The sequence below is a fragment of the Thermobia domestica genome, chromosome 11 (genome assembly GCF_964235325.1).
Source record: "Thermobia domestica chromosome 11, izTheDome1.hap1.1, whole genome shotgun sequence".
Taxonomy (NCBI): domain Eukaryota; kingdom Metazoa; phylum Arthropoda; class Insecta; order Zygentoma; family Lepismatidae; genus Thermobia; species Thermobia domestica.
In genome coordinates this window covers 88,332,017-88,359,264 of record NC_137464.1, presented here as the reverse complement: position 1 = coordinate 88,359,264, position 27,248 = coordinate 88,332,017, and the positions used below count along the sequence as shown (strand labels likewise).

Sequence of the window (27,248 nt, the reverse complement as noted above, 5' to 3'; positions counted from 1 at the left end):
TTACTTAACGGGCTCACCTATTTCTTGTCTTCTTCTAAATTACTTATTATTATTTTTACTCATCATACTGCTCATATTAATAATACCAATTATATTACTCCTCCTCCTCCTCCTCCTCCTCCTCCTCCTCCTCCTCCTCCTCCTACTACTACTACTACTACTACTACTACTACTACTACTACTACTACTACTAATAATAATAATAATAATAATAATAATAATAAGAAGAAGAAGAAGAAGAAGAATAGTCATACTAGTAACAATAATAATAATCATAGAAAGCCATTTTTGCGTTGTGGTTTCAGCGTGTCCCTTTTCTCCACCGGGTAAACGTCTTCGTTTGTAACTAACGATCGTATATCGTGTTCCATTTGACATCGATTCGCATCAATGACGTACTAGAAATTCCAATCCGACTGTTATCATCTTGAGTTTGCAATATTTGTTTTCGTGAGAAAACAGGTTCCAGTGTATCCTATTCTGGCGTGTATGACCAGAGTACATAACTTTCAGGGGCTATGGGAAAAGATCATTCTACTTCCTGTTCGACGACGTTGCGAATCGTATATTTCCATCTTTCAATATGTCCATCCAGTTATGCAAGTTTCAATGCGATTCTCGTCAAGGAGTTAGATAGCTTACCTTCTTAGATATACTCATCTCAGGTAAGTAAATAGAAACAAATGGAAAAGAAATTAAAAAAAAAAAAAAAAAAAAAAAAAACAGAGGCCTTGCAAGTAAAACGTAGATAAATTCACCAGTGTTCAGAAGATGCTGTCTAAAATACACTGAGCAGAGTGGGGCGGTGGGTCAGAGTGGGTCATGTCTTATTGACCCACAAACCCACTGACACACTCAGACATCTTATCCTACTTGACTCACTCAATTTCTAGTTTCCTGCACCGAAGTCGCGTACGCTAACTATATATCTATATAGGAACTCATTTCTTGTTGTTGAGTACGGTATAATCGAAAAGGCATATATTTTTTTTAAAAAATCTGCTTACATTGTATGAATAAATAGAAAATAATACAGAATAAATACAAATGACAGCAAAGAGGATCACACGAAAATAATAAACTTCCTAGAGTGAAAAAGTTACACGTCCTTCTATCATAAGCAACCAACAATGCTTTGCTGCTGTACACGTTGCAAAGCAGCTATGGAATGTCATGGGTTCTTGACTGCTCTGGCTATCCATTACAAACAACAGAATTCAAAAATAGGCTTTCAAGAAAACGGAATGAAATCTTTGAGTTTTATGTACCGTACCCCACGGTTATGCAGACTAGGCTAAAGGAGACGGTGATAATGAGAAATAAAATAAATGGTTGAATGAAGAAAGTGGGAGAAAACGGGAAAACCCCGAGGAAACCCACGCACACAATGTTTATCCACCACAAAGTTAACTTGGCGCGATCTGGGACCCCACACACCAGAGGTGAACGCTCTATCATTGAGTTACCGCGGCCCTTGGCTTTCAGGAGTTATCACATGTGAAGAATCGGACGGACGGACCGACGTACGGACCCGTAGAGGGTCTATACTTTTATACTTTTATAAGTCTCACTACGTGACCATAATAAAACCAGAGAATATGTTTGGCTGTGCGAGCAACTCGATCTTGTATCTTTACATTGGTGAAAATCCTTTGTGGTTATCCTATTTGGTTCAGCCCAGTTTGGGTATATTATTCAGTATCAAGGGAGCACGGCGGCCCAATGCTAGATCACTTACTTCTAGGGCGTGGGGACCCTGATTCGATCCCTGCGCAAGCAAGTTTGTGGTGAACAACATTGTGTCCGTTTGTTTTCTTGGGATAGAATTATTATTATTATTATTATTATTATTATTATTATTATTATTATTATTATTATTATTAATAATAATAATAATAATAATAATAATAATAATAATAATAATAATAATAATAATAATAATAATAATAATAATAAATTGATCCTAGGTCAAAAGGACTTTAGTTTGCAGCTGTTGAAATACAGAAATCTCAATTGAGATAGTGAGAAGAAGTACGAAAAAGGTATATTGACAATTGACAATAAATAAATAAAAATTACATTTGTTATCTCTCCGTAGAATTTGAAGTATAGGGCTTATATAAGAATATGTGCGTAGATTATATGGGATGATTATTGATGAAGGTATGTGCAAAAGAACAGGGATGATTATTGAACGTGAATGATTATGAAAAGATTGGTGGACTCAAAATCTGGAAGGAAATGGGAACACTCCGAGAAAACCCACGTACAGGACATTGTCCATTACAAATTCATTCTAGGGACATCTCGTATCAGAGGTAAGTAGGCTTTCTATCACTAAGGTACTGTAAACAATAGTCTTGACAGGGAGGAAGAATTTCAAGTTTCCGCAGATCAGAGGAAAAGACAAGAAAACTTTCGATCCGAGAAAACGTTACATTTCAGTGAAAATATATTACGTTTGAATCCTATATTAGATTGTGGGTTTCACTTACAATCATTTGCGATTTGAATTATCTTCAAAAGTATCATCCACGATAGACGATCATACACGCAACAATATCTTCCATCACTGGAGATGTCGTTTGCGAAGTCATCCTATACATTGATCACGATCCAATTATTCTCCTGACAGCTTATGATTGTCATAGCACACTCGTTTTTTTTTTTTTTTTTTTTTTTTTTTTTTTTAAATCTGAAGTGACAATCTGATTCGAGAAACTTTAGCGGTTATTATTTATGTTCATAGAATTGCACACCTCCTGACAGCCAACCTTGGTGGCACTTATGAGTCCAACTCTCAATCTACCGTCTGCATAAAGTTGACGACAATATGACACGAACACTTTTTCCCGCGTTTGCTTCCATAGGGTTCCTGAAGAGTTCATTCGAACATAACGTTGGTCGGTGCGTCGTCGGTTATTTCTTACACGTACTTTGGGTGGTTGAATGAAGCGCCGTAACTTAGATCTTTTCTGGAGAAGGGGGGTGGCAAGCATTAATATTTGGGTCCCCTACAAAATTTGTTTTGGGCCCTCCCGCAAAATTAAAAAAATAGGCTCACTTCTTTCCATCTTTCTCTCACTTTTCTGGGCCCTCCCGCACGCCCCTGGGCCTGTTTCATACATGACAAATTAATTAAGGGGACAATATTGACAAATCTCATACCAATAAATATTATTTCTAGAGCCCCTAATGGTAGACATTTTTTACTTAAATGGGCCCACAACTCATTTTTGTTTTATTTACCTTTTGTGTGTGTTTTGTTTGTGTAATATAGTGAATCTGTTTGATGCTTCATTTAAAATTTCATAGTCGTATCGTATATGGAGTAAGAAAATTTTGTCTTAAAATTAGCCCCCTCCAACAACGGGGAGCTTCCCTGGGGGCAGTTGCCCCTTGCCTCCACAAGTTACGGCCTTGGCTGCACGATGCTCGTTTTGTAATGCTGTGTCACCGGAACGAAATTTGACTAATCAACGTCTTATAATACGTTCATTAGCCATTTCTGATCCAAGTGCATTGTTAAGGTTTTTGAGGCTTTGCAGAATATTCCAGTTTGAGATCATGAAGAAAAATTAATCGTAATTCTCTGTTCTCCATGGTGCATCTTTATACGATTCTGTCCAACGACGCGCTACCTCTTGACTGACTTGGTGCCTCAGCGTATTTGCTGGCCGTTTACTGATAGTGAGTTTGTGACGTCAGCTGGGTGACCTGAGTTCATTCCTGTGTTGTGTTGCTCAGGTGAGTTTCTCACCAGGCATCAAATCAGACATCCCATCAGGACCAACAATAGGACTACACTTTTTCTTAGAAATAAAGGTTTATTTGTGGAAGTTTCCAGCAGTAAGTAGACTACAGTGTAAGATGAAAAACAAACCACAGAAATCGGTACAAATTTTAATGATTACTCACCGAAAACCAAATCCGGGATCACGTACACCAAAAGCGCACTATTAGACCAGTAGCGAGAGTTGAGTTGAGTTGATTTTGAGTTTAACGTCCCGTTCAGCAGCGAGGCTATATGAGACGTGGACCTACTGATTAACGTGGAATCCGAACCACATGAGCTCCCGCCGGGAATCGAACCCGGACCTCCCACGCCAAAACCAGTAGCGAGAGAAGAAATACATATTACTAGTATTGATACTGTCTCTCAGTAATAATAATAATAATAATAATAATAATAATAATAATAATAATAATAATAATAATGAATTGATCAAAGTGCTATCCGTAACAAAATGTTCTATATTGAAGTTAATATTTTGATCCGCGGCAACCCTGTAATGGCAGCAGACGACACGCGCTGGGTACCCAAGTGCGCAGCAAAACTGCGCAGAATGTCATCAAAACAATTCCCTCCACCCGACGCTGTCAGAACACGCCGCCAGTTTGTCTGTGTTCATAGTGAGGGTGGTGAAAATAACCAAAAAACCGGGAAATGGTTTTGGAAGATAGTGTTGTTTCCGATGTTCTTGTTCTTAGTTTTTCTCTAATGTCTCGTTTTTAATTCGTGGTGCTGTATCTATAGTGTTTAAAATAAGATAACGCAGTGATGTCATCGATTGTGGAACAGACGTACCATGCGTACGGTAAGTACAAATTTCTTTTTCGGTCGACCACGGATTTTTTAAAAGGCAAATTGTAACCAACCCCCATATGTCACTTTGATGTTTCTGCTCCAGTACTTTGGATTTCATGGATGCGAAATGTTTCTTAAATTATCCCTGTGACCTGACAATTTTATTTTCATTTTCTTTAATGTAATAATATATATTCGTTGCTTTTTCCCCCGATGTACTGCACATTGAACTGACAGAAACATCAATACAAATAGCGCGGCGTGATGATTCATACCGGGTAATGCTTTTCGTCTTTCTTTGGCTGGAGAAAAGTATCTGAGAGTGAAGCTGCGACTCAAAACGTCAAACTGAATTTTTAAATTGCTGTTCAGAATCCAAACCCCTACGTTTGTTTAGCTTTAGAACAAATACAAGCACTAAAATAATAATAATAAATAATCAAACAGTGGCGGAGCTGTAGAGCAAAAATGGCGGAATGATAGGGGGAGCCCGGGAGTGGTGGTCCCTTTTGTTTATATATTTAATTCTCATTTATTTTTAAAAAGTGATTAATTGGGAGAGAGTGTACCACATCTAGTATACTTGTATCAGTAAATGCAGAATCGGAAAATGAATCTTTGTAATTGAAAGTAAAGAATCTAATCGATCGCCGAACTGGGAACATTTGCGCTTGACAGAAAGAGGGAGTGGCTCGCATATACTGTATGAAACAATCCAGTTTATTGTCAAAGTTTTTACATTGTAACCGTTTCAATCATTCTACCGCATGATAGCGAAATCTTTATTAAAGATTTGAGTAGAAATTCTGAGATGATTTTTAAAAATAGTTTGTAAAACACTTCATATTTAGAACCTAGGATCATGAATACGCTCATGTTCTCTGTTGTAGTAGTAGAAGTAATGATTATATTATATTACATATTTATTCGCCGTATATATTGTAGTACTTATAATAGAGCGATTGAAATGAAATTTAAGCTTAGTATTCCACACTTGGATGCTAAGTAGTCTGCCAGTATATAGTGTTGAAAGGATTAATAAAATCGAAATGATGAGACATATCTAGAAAATCCCGGACCCAATATTTTATATTACGCCACCTGGGATCGAACTAAAGACACTTCATACCACAGAAGTGCTTTACCGCTGAGCCATAGACGTTACTACATGTGTCTTAGCGCCTGCCTTCAATTTTTTTTATCGGATCAAAAAAATAATATAATAAGTTTACCATAGTTTATGCAAAGCTATTGTGAGTTGCATTTCCAACAGGGATATTTAATACTGACTTTACATCTTATCCCGTCTCCAATTTTTTTCTTCTTTTTTTTCTAAAAAGGTCTCCTTGCTGCCTGGATATAAGGAAGTCGGTGTTTATGATAGAGGGAAGTATAATGGCCTCCCAAATTACTCTCTCTGTCTATTTTTCTTTAATAACTTTATTATATATATATATATATTATTCGTGTATGCTTAGAATTAACATCTTTCACGAAGTATCGTATATTCAGGTACCGTATCTTGTTTATATATATTGTACGATAATATAGTTTTATTATTATCAGAAGTAAGGTCACAACCTCTAGCAAAATAACACAGTTACGCCAATACAGAACACTGAGATGAAGGAGGGGCAAATTATTTCCTGGGGGAGCTAATTTGAGATTGGTATTCATACCAACAAACAACTAAACATTTCACGGGCTGAAGATGGTTGCAGGGGGGGGGGGTGACTGAGCCACCCCTGGCCTCCCGCTAGCTACGATCTTGCCCGGTAAATATTCGATCCAATCACACTTGTTGATTTTTTTTTTTTGGACGGGGGTTGGAATAAGTTACTTCGTTATTCTATTTGACGAACAATGCTTTGAGCATTGCCCATATCAGAAAATTAAGAGCAGAATAGAGTAAATAACGACAATATCCGAGCCTGCTAATATACATGTTCTTCATTAAATCTGGGTTTAAACGTAATTTGGATTGTCACTAATCGGCTTAGCAACCCCGAAAATTATGGATTCAACACTAATATCGATCTATCTTACCCTCCCCCCCATATGGGTGCTAATGGAGGCTGAATTTAAACTTAAGCGGCATCAAGGGTGTCACTATTAATCTCGACTCCGAAGACTATAACTTTAAAACTAATATCGGTCGTTTTCCATCATTATTGCATATCACTTCTTCCTACTTTCCCTTAGGGATGCTACGGGGTCTTATCCCCACGGTAATTTCTTTCCAGATTACCAAAATTGGTTGAAATTACCCCAGCTATGCTATACTAGAGTTATGCTGGAATATACATAGGTACATTTTTATATATTCTTTCGTCTGAATTTGATGTTTGGAAATAGCCTAATTCTAGTGCTTTCCATGCTCGTTCTTGGTGCATCTGGTCTCTAGTCCTGTCTCCAGTGGGAGCCCAGTCTGTATTAGCCTGAAAGGCTCAGCTGTACAAAGCTGAAAGGATTGTCTGTTTGTGACCACATGGCTAATGCACTTGCTTTTGCAAATGTGGTTCGACTCCCGGTTGGATCACAAAATCTCGAATTAAAATCCGAGAAGTGTCGAATACTGTTTTAAGCAGATGAGACTTTAAAATCTTGATTTAACGAACTTTCACTTACAGACTGTGAGGACAAGTTTTTCAGCAGTCTACATCAGTTACAACAACAATGTATGGCAGGAAGTCGGTCAAGGAATATTTAAATGTATAATCCAGTATTCGACTGGTGGAACTGAGGAAGAAACCTGGAGAAATAGAATGGCCGGTCATCGGGTTCTATCTCGGTACCTCCCAGTTGCGAGTCGAAGCGCTAACCAGGCCGGTAGCCAGCCCAAAAATGTAAGGGGGAGGGGGCGATCTAACCATATTAAAGTTCATCACCATATTTAGTTCATTTGCAAGCCTACCGTGAAAATTTCAGGGGGCCCGGCTCCCTAGACCCTCTTGGATACGGGCCTGGCGCTAACCACTATCCTAAAGGTGAAAGAAGGTATAAATGCATCTTACATATAATTATCATACTGAAGGAAACAAGAGAGGCATTTCTTTCAAGCTCTTATATTTTCTCTCTATTTAGAAGATGAATGTTTCGCTAAACGAGTAGATTCTTTATCTCTGTAGTGTCTACAGGAGAAGTAGTCGAAAGGAATTCAATTTTGGAGGATCTTGAAACTAAAACTTAACATACAATCACCAGTACCGTAATACTTGCGTTGAAATTGTACGATTTAATAATAATAATGATAATAGCAGGTGTGAAATTTGCTGAATATAGTGTTTGTTTGGGCAATTATTAGTGAATGTGACGATCTTGGTGTTTTAGCTTTGACTTTTGTTCTCATGTTTGTCGCGGAACTTGTTCATAAAAAATTACAAATCGTGTCGGACAAGTTTAAAATAAAAGAAATATCCAGTTTGTATCCGAGGCAAGTACTACTCTCTCGGTGATCGAATCCCTGATCCACCTTTCACTATAAGCACGCTTATTAACCACTTGGCTTAGAAGGGCACAATTGGTTGTTAGCTGCGTTGAGAATTGGTTGTTAGCTTTTTTCATAATACACAAGAGGGTGCTAATCTCCCTAAGGGCTTGGGCGAAACCTCCAAATTAACCTTTATCCCTCCAGATTTATTATCTTGCCCCCCAATTTACAATTCCTCAGTTTGATTGTACCATTTTCAATGAAAATTTACCCCCCCCCCAATATTCTCATTGGCAAAACCTGCGTCCTAAAACCCACATGTAAGCACCCTTGATCCATGACCATTGGTGTAACTAGGATATTTTGCCGAGGTAGGTCATGACCCTTACTTCTGAAAATTGAAAGAATCTTATTCGTGATCCAACGGCATTTTAAGGAGCTTGGCTCCCTCTATTTACGCCATCTTTACTTGGAAGCAAGGAGTTCAATATCTACAAAATTATCTTTAAGATTTATTCTGTTGTTTACGATTACTCGTAGGTTTCAGATTTCAATATTCGAAATAAAATAATTTTACCTTGTCAGTGCATGCGACTTTATTCAATATGCCGTTCATATATTGATTTTTTCTCGCTGATAATCGGAAATAGGGCTCTAGACTACTTGAATAAGCGTTTCTTGTAAAATAGTCTTGAGATGCTAGTGTTGGCTATTAAATACGTTAATATAGATTAAAAAAAAACTACAACAGGAATAATCCCGTCATTCTGTAATACCTACAAACTGAGTGAGGCGAATATTTGGGGTATCATAAGATACACTAGTTCCAAGTTTTCCCGTCATATTACTGTATATTTAATTTAATAGTTGTGTGTGTGTGTGTATGATCTTCCATCGGCTTTGATTAGCAATAATCACTCATGTCCTGAGTTTAATTTCCCAGAAGAACCGACCAATCAATCTTAAACTGATAATTTTGTACTCAGTGTAATGCAACTGATTAAGGAATAGTGGGTAATACATAATACAGCTATCTGCATAGAATCTTCACACATTCTTGAATGTTATGAATTTTGTGGTGGAGAGCGTTTTCGCACCACTTTTGGTGTATCATGGAAAACAAATGTAATAGTACTAAATGTTCAGGTGTGAAGCTTATCGGTGTACAGTAAACTACTTAGAAAAAAGATTTGCAGTCTATGCGGTGCAGTAGATTCGTAATTATACGATCTCTGTTGATTGAAGATAATATGACATTACCTTGTTTAAGGACTATTCGTAGAAATCCTTTTGCTTGTTGGTACATTTTGTCAACATTTCTTCATGCAGTATAACAAAGTTTGTCAACTTTAGCTTTTTCTTCCCAGATAAAAAAAAAAGGAAGAAGGCGACACTGACCTGTTTTCTTTTTATTTGTGTCGAGTGATGGCATAAAACATAATAAAAGGTTGCCAAATTACCAGTTCAGGTGTGAGTCACTGTTTTGCGGAATAATAATAATAATAATTCCTTTGGGTTATTTTTCCTTCACAACGTGTTTTAATTTCATGTCCTAACTTTTAGCAAGGTCTGTAAGATTAGGACAGAAATTTTCATTTGATAGAGAACGCTTTGGAAAATTTCTTATTAAATGAATGAATAAATAAATGAAATAGAACGTGATTACTTGACCAGAGCAAATCGAAGGAGCGTTTCAACGCAATCTGCCTTTCAATTACAGTTCGTTTTAATGCAATTACGATTTCTGAAATTGCACTGTTGAATTTATAAGAATAAAAGAGTACTATAAAGAAATGTGGGCAACAGCACGGCACACCCCTAAAAGCCTGTGACAAACATCTTAGCATTTCAGCTAAACGAATAAAACGCAAGCTCTGACGCGATATTGCCGAGTGCTAAAGGGTATGGCTGTGGCTAAGCAGACGAACTACAGCGCGATCAGATGGCAGAGGATAGACGTGGATGTGTACAAAATAAACGTGGCAATACCGCTGGCCTCTCATTTGCTAGCAGCATTTAAAGGGAACTTGGAGCGCCGCCTTCAAATGCCAAGATGTTTGTCACGTCGTTTATATATATATATATATATAATATCTTACAGGAAAAACGAAGTATGATTTTTTTTATTGATCTTTAGAAAATAAAGGCACGAAACACATTTCAGCCGCAGAAAAGTAACCTTTTTAGTAATATTGTATAGACTTCGATGTGAACACAATCTTTAGGCTAAAGATACTCAAAATATGTGTTGTAGTTTTCTTGCTGAGTAGCGGGGATGTCACTAAATATATAGAAATTTTCCCAATGAGATCAGCTAAAGTATAGGCTTTTCCTTATTTTTGTATTTTAAAAAATCTAAATTGGGAATTTATTGTTATTAATATTGTTGTTAGAAAAATAATAATTTGAAGTTAGGAAATCAAAAACTCAGATTGGTTTTGAATTTATGTTTATTTATTTATTTTTAGTTGTTCCTTATTTATAAGTATTGTAGAGATCTTCCAACGATTTGCTTAGGTCTAGACCAACACCAAATAAAGAGGAAAAAGGTTAATTATCCATCGAAACAATAAGAAGCATATTTTATCTATGGCTACAGGCTCGTAGCTACGGGGTAGTCAGGGGAAGCTGAGCCTCTTTCTTCCTACTACAGCCTTCAGCTTCCTCAAATTTTCAGTTGTTTGTTGGTATGTATGAATGTAAGGTAACGCAAGTTAGCCTTTCAAAAATTATCTCGGCTTCTTCTTTTTAAGTAAGTAAGGCTACTGACCCTCTATGCCTAATAAAACTTGATTCTTAGGTGTTTACATCTGTTACTTTACTTACGTTAAGTAGGGACTTGGTTAAAAACGGGTTTTTAGTGAAGTGTACTGACATCATTGCTACTGGAGAATCAACTGTAAATTCGAGTTAATTTTCGAACACGTATATATAGAATGAATTTAAAATGTATGAAAGTGTTAAAAATGCTAAATCAATATTGAACATTTAAATTGGTGCTTTAGAAGTCAAGATCATGTCTGTTCGGTCAAACAGTATGACAATTTTGTGTGATGTGTGGTTACCCCATCAATTACCGTCCCTAGATAATAATACTAGTTGTAGCTAGTTTTTCATTATGGTGTTTTCGAGAGAAATGGTGGAATCTTGCCGTTATCACAGTGTGGAAATAAAGTGGCAAGAATAAATCTAGGAAACGTCCTTATGCAAGATTATGTAATGAAGTGAAGAACTTTGGTGCGGGAGACCCGGGTTCGATTGCCAGTGAAACCTCATGCGGTTCGGGTCCTACGTTAAACTGCAGGTCCACGTCTCATATAACGTCACTGCTGAAAAGGACGCTAAACTCGAATTAAGAAGTACTGCGGAGTAAATGGAAATAAATTGTCCAAAGCATGTAATTGTGAAGAAGAGTTGAATAGAAGTGATAATCGTTGATTATAAAAATGATATGTTCATATATATATAAACCCGTATCAGGAATGATCTCTTCTGCAGATATTTCCCTTTAATTCACAGCTTTGCCCCCTTTTGTGTCAGCTGAGATCTAACATAAAATAATAAATTACTACTCGTATACAGGGACGAATTATGCACGTATGTTAAATCTTTCCTTCTATATATAACCTGGGGACACGATGGACAGGAAATACTAACTATAGATTTATTGTAGAAAACCGATGTTAGGATAATGAAATATTGATTAAACATGTAAAAAGTTGCACGGAAAGGGCTCCGAAGAAAAGCAAAAGCTTATAAACGGAAATATTGCCATAGAACTGAAGAAAAGAAATATAGTCCAGTCAAAATGTACATTAAGGCGAAAAAAATCATAACAAGCTGAAATTTTGCACATATCTTTGGGAAGGTGTATATAACAACATACTAAAAGCCTTGAAAAATCCCGTGACGGGTTTGGCCGCCACATTGGAAAATGGCCGCAAAACCATGTTTTTTTTTTTTTTTTTTTTTTTAAAGTAATAACTGGTTCTCACTTTAATAGCTATAACTCACGTTGTATCTGTACTATTGATATTATTCTTATTTCATTCGAATAACAAAGCATTAGGCTTGTAGACCATGCATCACACTTATCAATTTACTGCACGTGTTGGAAGTAAAAGAGGGATTTCTTTCTAAAAATCACGAAAATTTCCCTTCTTCCGATTAGTTTTCTTATACATTAACCCAGATAAAACTCATAACAAGCTGAAATTTTGCAGATACCTTGGGACAGGTGTATATAACAACATATTAAAACTCCTGAAATACCTAGTAACGGGTTTAGCCGCCATATTGGAAAATAACATCTAAATAGTGGTTTTTAAAGGTGATAACTGGTTCTCACTTTAATATCTATAACTCACGTTGTATTTGCACTATTGGTGTTATTTTTACTTCACTTGAATAACAAAGGGCTATGCTTACAGGCACTTACCAGTCTACTACACATGGTGCAAGTGACGGAAGGACTTTTTTTTTTTAATCTCAAACTTTCCCTTCTTCCGATTACTTTGTCTTAATCAGTTGACAATCTTGTCCTCTGAGAGTAGCAATTAAACTTACATTAAATACAACATAATTCGCAAAATATAGCTTCCAAGTTTCATTAGGATCACAAGGATAGAAAAGAAATAAATATTTATACAACTGGTGTAGCAGGGTTCTATCGGAGGCTAGTTTACTCCTAATCTTAGGCAAATCATCTACGAGTCACCATATTCTCTTTAATTTAATCAATAGTAACACTTATACCTATAAGAAAAAATCTGATAACGTGCACAGTCTACAATAGTTCCAATTAAAGAGGCTTTCAGAATCTTTTCATGTATCCGAAATGAAAGGCAATCACAATTGTAGAATTCGTTAAGAACAGAGTACCTTTTCCAGAACAAAGTGTTTCTAAAGGCAGTCTGGATTTTCAATAATGATTTATTACGTTTCAATAGTGCCCACGTTCGTATTATTTTCATCGGGATAGATTTCCTCACAATAGGAATTAGTGCAACCACTGCCATTACAATGTACACGCAACGAGGTACATATTAGTCCTATTTTTCTGCATTTAACTATGCGTTCACACTTCATCTTGCAGCTACAATATATAAGTTAAAATAGAGAGTCCAGAGCTGGAGCTTTCACTGTCATCATTGGTTCCAAACATCATTGGTCAATCCTCTGCGATCCCCAGGAGGTAGAAAGTAGCTCGTTGCCCTTCCAGAGTTGTACCTGATGGTAAACCCGAAATAAGTATTGATGGACTGCTGTACTGGTAGGTGACAGAGCTTCCAACTGAATTTCACTTGTGACGGGATATTTCGCAATAACTTTCATGAATGCTTGATAACGCAACTGATCTAAGGTAAGCACTGATCTTTCAGCACCGTACAAAGTAAGAAAAAGCAATTCACCAGGAGCAGTTACGTGTTCAGGGATCGCATTCTCATTGTTGAAAATGCTGACTTGTTTTTGTAGGTCTTTGCGTTTCTTCAGCAAATGGTATGCCTTTTAATTTCCTTGGCGGTAAGGAGCTGATGATGTACCGCACCTGTGACAGCATATAAAAATGTTAAATGGGTCTTCATGTTTCTAAGATTTCCTTTTAATTTTCTTGAACTGAAGACTTTAGAAGGGGCTTTTCCCCTACCAGGTTCAATGAATGTAACATCTATAAAGGTAACCACAAAAATTCTGTCGCTTTTTCACCCACACCTTCGAACATTGATATGCCACCTTAGACATATCTAGATGATCAAAAATAGTCCCCATCAGCATCTACGACCTTCTGCCATCGTTCTGAAAGGCCATGAATTCCATCGCGGTAGAACTTGGTGGGCCGTGAATCGAAGAAGGTATCAGGTGCATTTTGCACCTCTATTGGAGATTTGAACTGGCGTCCCCTAAAGTGATTGTCTAAGGAATGGAACATGTGTTAATCGAACGGTGCAATGTACGGGGAGTATACCAGATGCAATAGTGTTTCCCATCCAAGGCGAAGAATGGTGTCCTGGGTCATCCTAGCCACGTGGGGCTTAGCGTTGTCCTGTAACAGAAGGACACCTTTGTGATTCAGAGGTGCTGGCTCCATGTTTCGAGTTTTTCTTGAATACGGCTCAACTGCTGACTGTATACAGTTGCATTGATACTCTGAGCAGCTGGTAGCAGTTCCCGATGTACGATGCCGCGAGTAGTCCACCGAAAACACACACAAGAGGACCTTCTGGTGCAGTACTGGTTTCGACTGTTTTGGAACCGGTTCATGGGATGCTAACCAATGATGACGGCTCCGCTGAGCCTCGAACAGGACCCACTTTCCATCACATGTCAAGATCCTGTTTAGAAGTGGATTCTTCCTCAGACGAGACAGCAAAAACACACAGGTGTCTGTTCGCGTTACCTTCTGGCCCGGAGTCAAATCATGTGGGACTCATCACTCAACTTGTAGTGCATCCCAAGTTGATGGCGGAGCTGCCGAATGGTTTCTCCACTCACACTGAATTGTAGTCCCACTTCCTCAAATGTCTGGCCACTGTTCGCTTCAACTACTGCCTGAAGACCTTCATTTTGTACATGTGTTGGTCTTTCGGAACGTGATGCGTCTTCGAATGTTTCGTTACCATCTTTAAACTTCTTAAACCACCATTGCACTGTCCATGTAGTCACGACACCCTCACCAAAGGCCTGGGATATTTTCCGCCCCGCTGCAGCGGCGTTTGACCCCAGTTTCAACTCGTACAGCATACACGCCCTTATGACGCTCTGTGGAGGTCCGATGTTCACTCTGTCCTTACGCAAGTTCGAGGTGTAACAGAACTGCCACAACCAGACAATATGTTAAATATACCCACACCAAACACTGATCTTCACCTTATCGTCATTCGCATTCAACTCACGGTGTGAGGGCCAAGTGAACACAGACCTCCATAAAAAGCGACATAACTTTCTTGGTTATTTTTATATTTCCTCACTTGTTAATGAGGCCAAAAGTACAAGCAGGTCAATATCTTCCCCAACAATTGATGCTGGATTTGGCTGTTTGAGAGTTCTATTGCTATACGCACAGCATGGGTATCTGCATCTCCAGGGGCTTGAAGAACACTGGTGCCAGCAGCCTGAGATGATTAGAAAGTATTTTTAAAAATCTAGATTTGTTCTTCAGATTCTCAAGGAACAATTGAGATGTGACAACTGATTTTGAAGAAGTAAACATAACAGTTGATTAATATAGCTTGACAGATCGCCTTATTCGCTCTATGTGTAGTCAAGGAATAGTACTTAACGAAGTTTTATTTGTTATTCCAATTCTATCACTATGATTTCAATGAAACTTGAATGTTATATTATGTGTATTATGGTGTATTTAATGTAAGTTTAATTGCTACTCTCAGAGGACGAGACTGTTAACTGATTAAGAAAAAGCAATCGGAAGAAGGGAAAGTTTGGGGATTTTTTTTAAAAAAATATCTCCGTTACTTTCCTCATGTGTGTAGTAGACTGGTAAGTGTCTGTAAACGTAGATAACCAGTTATTACCTTGAAAAAAACCACACTTTGGCGGCCATTTTCCAATATGGTGGCTAAACCCGTCACCGTATATTTCAGGACTTTTAGTATGTTGTTATATACACTTTCCCAAGGTATGTGCAAAATTTCAGCTTGTTATAATTTTTTCTGGGTTTCTCTCTCTCTCTCTCTTTTTTTTTTTTTTTTTGTCTAATTTGACTGTACTAATATGTATATAGTGTAATGTTTGGATGTGAGGCGTGTACTCTGTGAGAAAAAAGAATAATAAAAACGAAGAACGTACGCCTTGGAAATTTGGTGCTGAAGAAGAATGTTGAAAATTAGATATATCAGTTGAGAGGAAATGGTAATAGAGGATAGAAGTGTATCGAAGAATATTTCGAAAAACGAGATGGGATGATTGGATACATTATGAGACATGGAGCGAATGGCAGAAAAAATGAAATCAGATCTTTGAATGTTACGTCGAATGATTATACCGGCTAGGCTAAACGGGACTGTGATAATGAGAAATGGATGCAATGGTGAAATGAATAAGGTGGGAGAAAACGGAAGAACCCCGAAGAAACTGACGCATACGGTGTTTATCCACCACAAAGTCCACTTGGCGCGAGCTGGTGTCGAACCAGGGACCTCACGCGCCAGAGGTGAACATTCTCCCACTCCCACTGAGCCACCGCGGCCGGAGGAATGGCAAAAAGAAAAGTACCTAGAGGAAGACCGCGACTGAAATATGCGGACCAAACGATACAAGATTTAAAGAAGAAAACGAACATGGAAATGTAAAATCTGGTTCAAGATAGGGAAGAGTGGAAAACAACCTCAAACTGATCGAAAGATTGCTGACCTGAGAAGAAGAAAAGATGAATGTTTTAAGAACAAGGATTGTTTTTCTAGCCCGTGACTATTTTAGTTAGTGATTTTCCTAGATTAATCCGATTCCATAAATTAAAGTTGTCAGAGTATAATTAAGTAATAATAAGTTATTTTTGGTAGCAATTAGAAGAAAAGTAGGAAAGAAGCTGTTATTTCGTCAAAAATGCTGTGCTGTTCGTAAAATAACTAATGTAGAATAAAAATTCACAAATTCTCAATATTGGGAATTTTCCCAAAGCTGCTTCCTTTTTTCTTCTTTTTATTTTTTAAACATCTTTTTCACGAATACTTGTACTTTACTACCTGTCCTGCTGGTTAGTCGAGATATGTATGATGTTTTTTTTTTTTTTTTTTTTTTTATATATATCTTCCTGCGCAACACGATGAAGATGAAAAACAGGATCTGAACCACTGTTCGGTTTTGTATTTCTTGCTTTTGTGCGAACTTGCAAAACACTCCCACTAAATGTAAACACAGTAACCATAAGGTGACGAGGAAGAAGAGTCACTCACAATGTGAATCAACCCATTTCCATTTGTAACAGATATGCTTTCGTTTTTCGCTGAAATCGTTATGATTATTGCTATTAAAAAAAAATTAAATGTGAAAGCGACCAAATGACTTATTTCTAAGTAAGTCAAGGTCGTGGCATTTGCTAAGAATGTGCCAAGCAAAGCAATTACTCGTCTTCAACAAGCATTCTTCTCGCTATAACAGCAAATCAATAGTGTTACTCACGAGAAAAGAAGAATTTTTTCGTCTCGTCTCGAAAATTAGACGAGAAGTATAATTTTAAAATTTGAGACGAGACGAGAAACATTACAATTCTCGTCTCTTTTCGAGACCAGAAATTTCATGACTCTTCGCAGACAACTCTAGTTCACTCAAGTTTTAGATCTCAAACACATCTTTAGAGGGGTTGGTGGCTCAGTGGTAAGAGTGCGTACCTCTGGTGCGTGGAATCCCTGTTTCGGTCCCCGGCCAAGTAAGTTTGTGGTGGACAACATCATGTCCGTGTGTTTTCCCGTTCTTCCCACATTCTCATTCCACCAATTTTTCCATCATCATTCACTTGTCTTAATCATCTGTCTCCCTTAGCCTAAAGGGAGTAATGGTGGGACGTTAAACTGAAAGATTTCATTTAATTTCAAACACTGTTTTAGTGTTACATAATCCATATTGCAAAAAACTATAAATCGATATAGTGATAGTACGAACACAGTAAATGGCAAGCCATTAAACAATATAGTCTACTAATAAATACCGTTTTAGAAGTTATATCACACTCTTCGTAACCTCACGCAACGAGAAAGGAATCTTATAACTTTTAGATATATTACACTAATTAACAAAGGTTTTATTACATAAAAGGAAATACCTGTTCTTAAAGGAACTTTTTGCGCTGAATTCGAATATGCACTCGGTTTTTCTCCATCACGTACGATTTTCCCGTAACAGAGGGATTTTCGGGAAAATCCCTAAAAAATTTCCCTTTTCGTTTATTTTACACCCCAAGATCTTGTCCCCTTGCATATACTAACATAGAAATTATACCTAAGTATACTTTGATTCATATTTAACAAACCCTCCAAGTTTCGTAATAATCGCTTTATTCTTTCTAGAGAAATAAATATGTTTGTATGTATACTGTGTGTACTGTTTATTGCACCTTATAGTAATGCTTTCAGATCTCTTAAGTTGAGGTAAAACGTTTTGCTTTATTACCAGAAACACATATATAAAATATAATACAATATAATTTACAAGTGTGACAATTTACAATAAACAATAATACAAATGTACCAAAAGGTCATGAAAAGACAATCAAAACTATCACAATATATGAAACTTCCATTGGGTTACAAAAACGTACACTACTTCCTTCTTTTGTAAGAAATGTTGCATTTTCTAACAAGACCCCAACAATAGTCCTCCATCATTGAAGGATCCCATCGTCCCTGGTAACTTTTCTCCATTGCCATTATATCTTGGTGGAATCTTTCCCCCTGTTCGTCGCTGAGAGCACCTAGGTTAGCAGGAAAGAAGCTGAGGTGGGAGTGCAAAAAGTGGAATTTTAAAGACATCCTACAACCCAACTCTTTGTATTTCTGTATCATGTCCTGTACGATTTCTGTGTAACTCTCAGCTTTGTTATTGCCCAGAAAGTTGCGCACAACACACTTAAATGCTGTCCAGGCAGCTAGCTCAGCACTGTTTAACTTGCTGTCAAAGCTATCATCAAGCATTAATTTCCTAATTTGGGGACCAATAAACACTCCCGCTGAAATCTTAGCATCACTCAGGTTAGGGAACTTATCTCGCAAATACTTGAAACCTTCACCAGATGTGTCCATGGCTTTGACAAAGTTTTTCATAAGTCCTAACTTGATATGAAGTGGCGGTAGTAATATCTTATTAGGATCTACCAAAGGAGCGTATTTGATGTTGCATTCTCCAGGTACGTAATTCACTCTAGGTTCCCATTCCTTCACTTCATAATGTTTGTCATCAGCTCGGCTATCCCATAAACATAAAAAACATTGGTACTTCGTGTAACCGCACTGCAGTCCTAATAAAATACAAACTACCTTGAGATCACAACATATTTGCCAACAATGGTCCTTGTAATTTATAAGATTTAGCAAAGTTGACATGGTGTCATAGGATTCCTTAATCTTCACTGAGTGCGCAAGTGGTATAGAAGGTTTTTTATTTCCATTATGTAAAAGGACAGCTTTAAGGCTGACCTTTGACGCGTCGATAAATAACCTCCATTCTTCTGGAACGTAAGGAATTCCTAGCTCCGCCATCAACCCATTTATATCCGTACATACGCACACATTATCTTGCATTGAGAAATAGCTTGAAAATTGAACATGCCTTTTCCTGTACACTGATATGTTCGTTTCTGCATCCAATAAGTTCCACTGCTGGAGCCTTGATCCCAGAAGTTCCGCCTCTTGTTTTGTCAGGTGCAAATCACGGACTAGGTCATTAAGTTCACATTGCCGGATGAAATGTGGCTCGCGAACACAGTCAGGGATGAACGTTGGATCCTTGGATGTACATGTTGATGTCGATGGTTCATCAAGGTCATGATCATCATCAGAGTCTTTTGGCCATATCTCTTCCCAGTTGGTAGGGGGCTCGGGAAGTGGAAGTTCATCCCCGTGCGGAATAGGTCTAATTGCGGATTTAACGTTGGGATAACTTATTGTGTATTTGCTTTTTTTAGAATGTCCCTTAACTACTGTGAGACAAAAATAACAATCATCCAGATGGTTGGTGGGTTCTCTCCACACCATTGGTACAGCAAATTTCATGAACCTCCGTTTCCCTTTGGCCCATGCAAGTAAAGTGACGTAGCACGACGCACAAATTATGTTGGGTGCCCAAGTTTTGTCCTGATCTCCCACACGACATCCGAAATATATATAATATGCTAGTTTCACCGATGGCGTAATGGATCTACACTGTCCTTTAACTACAAACTGGCCACACACATAACAAAAACTATTTGGTGAGTTAACACACGAACGCCGTCCTCTTGACGCCATTGTACTGATCACAAACTAAACTTCTGGTCTTAGTTGGGTATAATGCCGTTAAGATCAAACATGAAAGCACTCTTAGCAGCAAAGACAACTTTGAAAGTGAAGTAGTGTTAAACCACACGTCAATATAAAAATGTACAAAACTCCCTCACCAGGTGTGAAGAACACAAGAAAGAAAGAAATGCGCGGGGGGAGGGGGGAAACGATACCGTAGTGGAAAATTCAGACTGCATTAGTTCATTGTTGTCAACAATGAGTCTGTATTCCATTCTTTCTTTCTTTTGCATTCTGTTACATTTGATAACAAATATTGATAACCATTTCATGAACAAAACGAAAAAACTTGGAGAATTGTATATATATGTATTAAGATATACATATACTGTACGTTTAAAAAAAATATACGTTGGAAGTACATTCTATTTTTATACACGTTTCTAATTTACAGAGAGCAATACAAGTGTGTTGTTGACTATTGTAAATATTCATTTTTATATCTATGTTTGTAGTAATAAAGCAAATCGTTTTTACCCCAACTCAGGAGATCGGAAAGCATTACTATCAGGTGCAATAAACAGTGCACACAGTATACACACAAATATATTTATTTCTCTAGAAAGAACAAAGCGATATTTACGAAACTTTTAGGGTTTATTAAATATAAATCAAGGTATACTTAGGTATAATTTCTATGTTACTATATGTAAGGGGACAGGAGCTAGGGGAATAAAATATCTGAAAAAGGGAAATTTTTGAGGGAATTTCCCGAAAATCCCTCTGTTACGGGAAAACTGTACGTGATGGAGAGAAACCGAGTGCATATTCGAATTCAGCGCAAAAAGTTCCTTTAAGATCAGGTGATTTTTCTCATGTGACAAACAAAAAGTTTAAATTTGTTAACTAGTGTTATTTTTAATCAGGGTAGACATTTTGTACACAAATTTACGTGTATATATATAATATATATTAAAAAAAAAAAAACGAGATGAGAATTTGAAGATGAGGTAAGAAAAGGTCCTTCGAGAATCGAGACGAACCTAGGAAACCTTATTTATCGTCTTGTCTGATGAGGTACACTACAAACTAATGAATCAGTACTTCTCTTAGATGTTTTAAATGTATAGTAGTAAACTAAATTTTCTGATGCTGTCAACGGCCAGATTAGGGTTACCAAATGTCATCTTTTATCCGGACATATCCTCTTTTTTCGTCCCGAAAAAATTATCCGGGTGGGTTTCTAGGAATACTGGGAAATATCCGTTTTTCTCAAGTTTCAGACAACTGCTTCAAGGTTGGTAATTTTTTTTTTTTAAACATATACACACACAATGCTGAATGTATTTTAATATGTTTGTTCTCTATACAAATCTACACTGTTGAATCATTTGAAATGTATTTTGGAACATTGTACCTCGAAATGAAATGAAATATTTTAGTTTAAGACTCCACGATTATGTCCGTTAGGCTAAAGGAGACGATAATTAAGGTGAGTGATGGAAGAATTGATGGAATGAGGAAGAGGGAGGAAAGAGAGTACCCCGAGAAATCCCACAGATACGTTGTTGTCCACCAAAAACTTACTTGGCCGGGGATGGAACCAGGGACCCCACACTGAAAAAAAATTGTAATTAAATTGCCAAACATCAATGTAAAATCATTTACTCTTTATTTTGTAAGTTGATATGCATTTCCTTAGATTAAATTGCAAAATTTGCTGAAGGTTTTAACAAATTTACAGTAATTTTATTTAAAAAAGGTGTGATATTTTTATTGATAAAAATGTAATTTTACACCATTTCATATTAGTAATTTTACTTTCTGGGTGTAAATTGATTAACGTAAAGGAGTGGCAAACAGATTGCCACCGTCTTTTGTAAATTTACCTATGAAATTTTTTACAGTGTACATATCAGAGATAAGCGCTCTATCATTGAGCCACCGTATCTCCTCCTGCCCTAGTACTTGTAACTACGTTTTTATCATGTTGCTTTGATTAAAATACGTCTCCTAATGCTGGGAGAAGGTTCGAAATTTATGTCAAAAACGATGTATCTCGTAAGTTCCTCAAGTTAAGAGATGAAATTCTGTAATGAAAAACTCTTTATTAAAAATAAAAGTATATTCGAGCGTTTTTTTTTTTTTTAATTCTGTTTCTAAGAGGAAAACGGGCAATTTTTATAATATTTTTCTCAATATATATATAGTATTGCCATCGACATTGTCTGTGTTATCATCACGGGAGAATGGCTGAAATGTTTGAAATGAATTTTTGATCATGGTTAGCACTTCATTTGATGTTTTAACTTCCATAAATTTTATCCTTCCGTGCGGAGAACGGGCCTTGTGTTGTATGATACGAGGGAAGTATACATACCGTTTCCAATGGATTAACCTCGGAAATATTAAAAGCATAACCATAGATGAAACATCTAGAGTATCTTCAAAATAAAGGTGTGTGAGCACAGATGACTCGAAAGAAAGTTTTTGATAAGTTTTTCAATGTCCAATTTGTATTTTACAATTGAGGGGATGAGTGCAACAGTGGTCTAACCCACATTTTTAAAAATGGAGAAAAGTGAAGTTAAATTTACACACATGTGGTTTTTTGTTCAATATATAGCTATATGTACAATGTATGACACATTCAATCACTTATGGTTGCTTTTGGTATATTGTACAAAAAGCACATGTGTTTAACTTGATTTTTCTCCATTTTTAAAAAGTGTGGGTTAGACCGCTGTTTCGCTCACCCCCTCAATTTATGTCGTAAGAGTAACATTGAAATATTCAGTGGAACAAAGAAAGAAAGTCCGACTTTTTAATGAAAAGTTCTGCCTTTTCTGGAAGAATGTCCTGCATTTGATAATTTAGTCATTGTAACCGTAGACATACCGTACGTGTATAACGACCACTAAATGTGTATTACTATGAAAAGTACCAGTTTGTAATTAGCTTAATGCTTGTTTTGCATATTTTATATGTAGTTATAGCCCTCAGTCTGTATATTTATATAATTTATGTTACTGTTTTATCCATCTAAATACTTCATCCATCTAAATCTTCCAAAATCCATCTAAATACTTCATTTAGATATTACCTTTCGTTATTGTAGTACGTAATAAATTAAACATTTACACACTTTTAAATATTGTACATCCATATATCACAAGATGGATTCTCTATATATTATGTTTTTTTTTTTTTTTTTCGTTGCTATGACGACTTACAAAACATATCATATCACTATCACAACAGAACATCAATCATAATAACAGAAAAGAAATTACATCCATTTCTCTTTATGTTTTCTTCTTCTTCCTTTTGAACAGCTTGTGCATATTTTAAAAGCACATTTTGCGCGTAAATTCAAGTTATTATATAAAAATTACACAATACCGTTACACGTGAATGGTTGATCAAAAGAAGTCGAGGAAGTCTTTCTGTGAAGAAAGGAAAGTACATGGTGAGAAGATTTGAGAACATCAAATAAATTACAAATATGAAACATGGACAGAAATTAAACTCATTACTACTTGGATGCATGTTGCAGCAGCACTAGCCTCGAAAAATGTCGGTTCGGTCATAATTTACAACATTTTCGATATGGAAAAATGCAACGACATGTTTGAACCTCGTGTAGTACATGAGAATGTAGTGTCATTGACAATTAATACTGGGAATATCTTCCACAGACAGCAGAACATACTAAAATACAACGCTTCATATTTATCTGCTCTATACTCCATTTATTTAAAAGGTTAAAATGATTCACTCACCATCAATGCACATCCCAAGCTACTATAGTTAGAAACGCATTGGGATTTTGTCACGAAAGTAACAGATAATAAATGATAGATAGAAAAAACGTTTTATGTTTTGTATTTTTTCCCCTTCGAACAATAGTCACGAGACACTGAAGTTAGGAAGATGAAACTAGACATAGAGGTGTTTTGGATAATATGGACAAGTGGCGTATTTAGGGGGGCTTCCGGGCTTAAGCCCTCCCCCCCGAAATCTTACTTACTATAGTAAAGTATATGAAATATCTTGCAGAATTTTCACAATTTCAGGCAAAGCCCCCCGAAAGTTAGCAAAGCCCCTCCCGAAACAAAATCGTAAATACGCCACTGATATGGACAAACTCATTAAAGGTTAATGTGCAGTTTGAACGCTCAGAAATTACATTTGAAGTGTTCGAGTAGCAATACCAAACTGCTCTGTGACAGTCAAGCTTACGTGCCTATGTCTATGCTGTGTAAATTAATACTGCGAAAATTGTTCTTCTTTCTCTTAGTAAATACACTTTTAAAGTTATGACTATTATTTTGGCCATTCAGAGTACATTTTTTTTTTTTCAGGAAACAAGCTTTTGCTATTTTCGCCCGTACTTCCCGGAACGCATCATAAAAACTCATAATTTAAAAATAAGCGAATACAAATTTCAGCGTTTACGATTATATTTCTACGTCAGATATGTTTTAGATTGTGACTGTGACTGTAATGGAGAAACTACTTTATAAAACACCATGGGCCTTATGCAGAGTCTTTCTGACGTGTGATTAGTGCCTTACTAACGAGTTCGACTAACATGTTTCCTGCAGTAGTCAGGCCTTTAGTATGACGCTAATCATACGTCAAAACGACTCTGCGTAAAGCACCATGTGTTAAACATAATTCCATTTACGTCTCATATATAGCAATGAATAGTTTGTTCCTTTGTAGTTGGATATCACTTTTTTAACACAAAGGATGTGTGAAACGTTTGTTTACGGCTTAAAGTAGAAGTCGAACAACTTGATCTTCCACGAGATTCGAAAATAAGTCTCTCATACTAAAATTTAAACTAGCTATTTAGCCACGAGGAAGCTACCATATTAAGTAGGTAAAAGCACATAATATTCGTTAAAAATGCTGCAAATCTGAGGACTAGTTTTTGCTTTTCCAGCATTACACTCGTAACCAAACTAAGAAAATATTCTTTTAACTGAAATAAACTAAGACGAAAGGAGGAAAGGAGTTCATTTTTTAAATTCATTTTAAACCTCTTTGATTTATGCCACCTTATTCTCTTACTTTAGCTATACCACTAGATGATGGTGTTTTTCAGAAATAATTCTGATGGGTAGGCACTTCGATACTCTTTAATACCAAATATAATTGAATACCTAGTAGTAGTAGTAGTGGTAGTAGAATACGTAGATGCAAGTAAGTCTGCAATGCACAACGTAATACTGTATTGGAGAGCCGCACCCTTTGAGAAGCAAGTCTTGCACTGAGGGAAACTGCACGGGTCAATGCCATAGCTATCGATCCTCCCGCGCTGTGTGGACTCATTCATGAGGGTAATGTGTGTGTGTGTGTGTACTGAGGTACCAGGCGCAACAAACTTTCAACGACTTAGGCAACTATTTCAATATAAATAAATCATGGATCATTTTTTTAAACAAATTAAACAATAAAAAATATTTTACTGAGATTTTCGATAAACAATTTTCAGCCGATATACTGCGAAGAAACCCAGCTAGCTGTCTATATACTGCTACAATACTAGAACATTAGAAAATAGTGAAGCTTATAGTTAAAATCAGTACAATAACATTCCTTGTCCTCGGAAATTATTGAGTGTGAACGCACTTGACTGCCTACTTAGTTAGCTGACATTGTATCCTCTTAAAATACGTTCGGTTATATTATCTATTTGTCAATATGAAGTTCGATATACAAGTCGGATTACTTACTTCATTCTGTGTTTGAAACTAGAAGAAATTTAGGTGTTGTAATCATAAAGATCAGGCGGTAAATTCAGGTAATAAAATCATAGCATTACAGCTCAAGATATGGCGACCATATCATTTTCCTATCGTGTTTGTTGTCACCTTCTTAAATAAATAATAAGTTAACTATCTTTTAATTCAGGCAGCACCTCTATCGTTTCACGATGTTGAGTAGTCACCGAAAATTCTATACTCTACGAGAATCGAACTACAAAATGTTTTCCCTGAGAACCGAAGCTGTGCTTTGTATACTTACGTGCAATAGGTTACTTCCAATACCAAATACATTATTCATTTGCGTAGTTTGAATGGTTCAAATTGAGTTCTGAATCTTTAAAAATTATTAATGTTGATTGGAAAGACGTAGATTAAAGAAAATTATCACAGTGATACACATATAGGAAAGATTGAGGTAAGTTATTGCGCTAATTAATCACTTATGTCTTGATTGCTTCATATCAGCGGTAGATGCTTGTTACCAAAGAACGAGAAAAGGTGGAAGGAGTTCCAGTATCTCCCAAGAGTCCCAACATGACAAAGATGAAAACCACGTAAGTGGAATATTCAAAGAGGGCCAGAGATGAGGTCTGACGAGGAAGGGACATGGAAATGTCAAACTGAAATATAAGCAAACTATACGGAACACAATACGTGCACAATACTTTTCGATAACATGTTGAGAAATGACAACCCGATTCATTGTGATTGCAAACAATAAACATACTTGCACTATATCTAAGTAGAAGCAATCATTTACGAAACTAATGTCATAAGGCTTTATCTCGGCTTCCTGACCGACATTTACTCCGAAGAATTACTGCAATTACATTTTCACATCTATATATATAAAAGAGAACGTACAAAATCCTTTGTCCGCTCATCACGCTAATACGGCTGAACCAATTTCTTTCATTTTTGGGGGGTTATTAGGATTTGGACCCTAGATGGTTTTTATCATATCACTTTAATTTTTAATTACCAGTGTCTTGAGATAATTGACCATTCAAGTGTCCATAACGTACAAATCCTTTGTTATTAGTTCATCATAGGTAAAAATAAACGTATTTATATGCAACCCGCATGACCGTGTCACTCGGCGGGTTAACATAAATGACAGGCGATATACAGCGGAAAATAGCTTGAATCTTCTGTTTAAAATTTTTTAATTGATTTGCTTATTTTTACAGACACTTTTACAATATGCCAGCACCGGGATGACCGCAGCGAAGCGGGGCGGGTTAACATAAATGACAGGCGATATAATGTTAAGATTTACTGCAATCTTCTATGGTTTTTATCATATCACTTGAAAGCGAAAAAGTAAAAATTATCTAAGTAACAAAGTTTATTGCGTTCCGGGGTGACCGCAGCGAAGCGGGGTGAACGCTGCTAGTTTTGAATAAAGTAAGTATTCGTATTCATAACTTTAATAATTTAGGAAAAGGAAAATAGAAATCTGACAAGTGGTTCAGTGATTTCTCCCTTCTAGAAATATTATTTAA

The 27,248-nt window shown here is 36.6% G+C and overlaps 1 protein-coding gene across 1 annotated transcript in view; it reads left to right on the top strand.

Annotated features, from left to right (window-relative positions):
• Positions 1-4,368: 4,368 nt before the first annotated feature.
• Positions 4,369-27,248, top strand: part of Myo81F (unconventional myosin 81F) — a 483,573-nt gene continuing 460,693 nt past the window's right edge. The window contains exon 1 of the mRNA XM_081730773.1: positions 4,369-4,598. Within this exon, the coding sequence (XP_081586899.1) occupies positions 4,562-4,598 (37 nt within the window). The 5' untranslated portion in view covers positions 4,369-4,561. The remainder of the gene's footprint in view (positions 4,599-27,248) is intronic.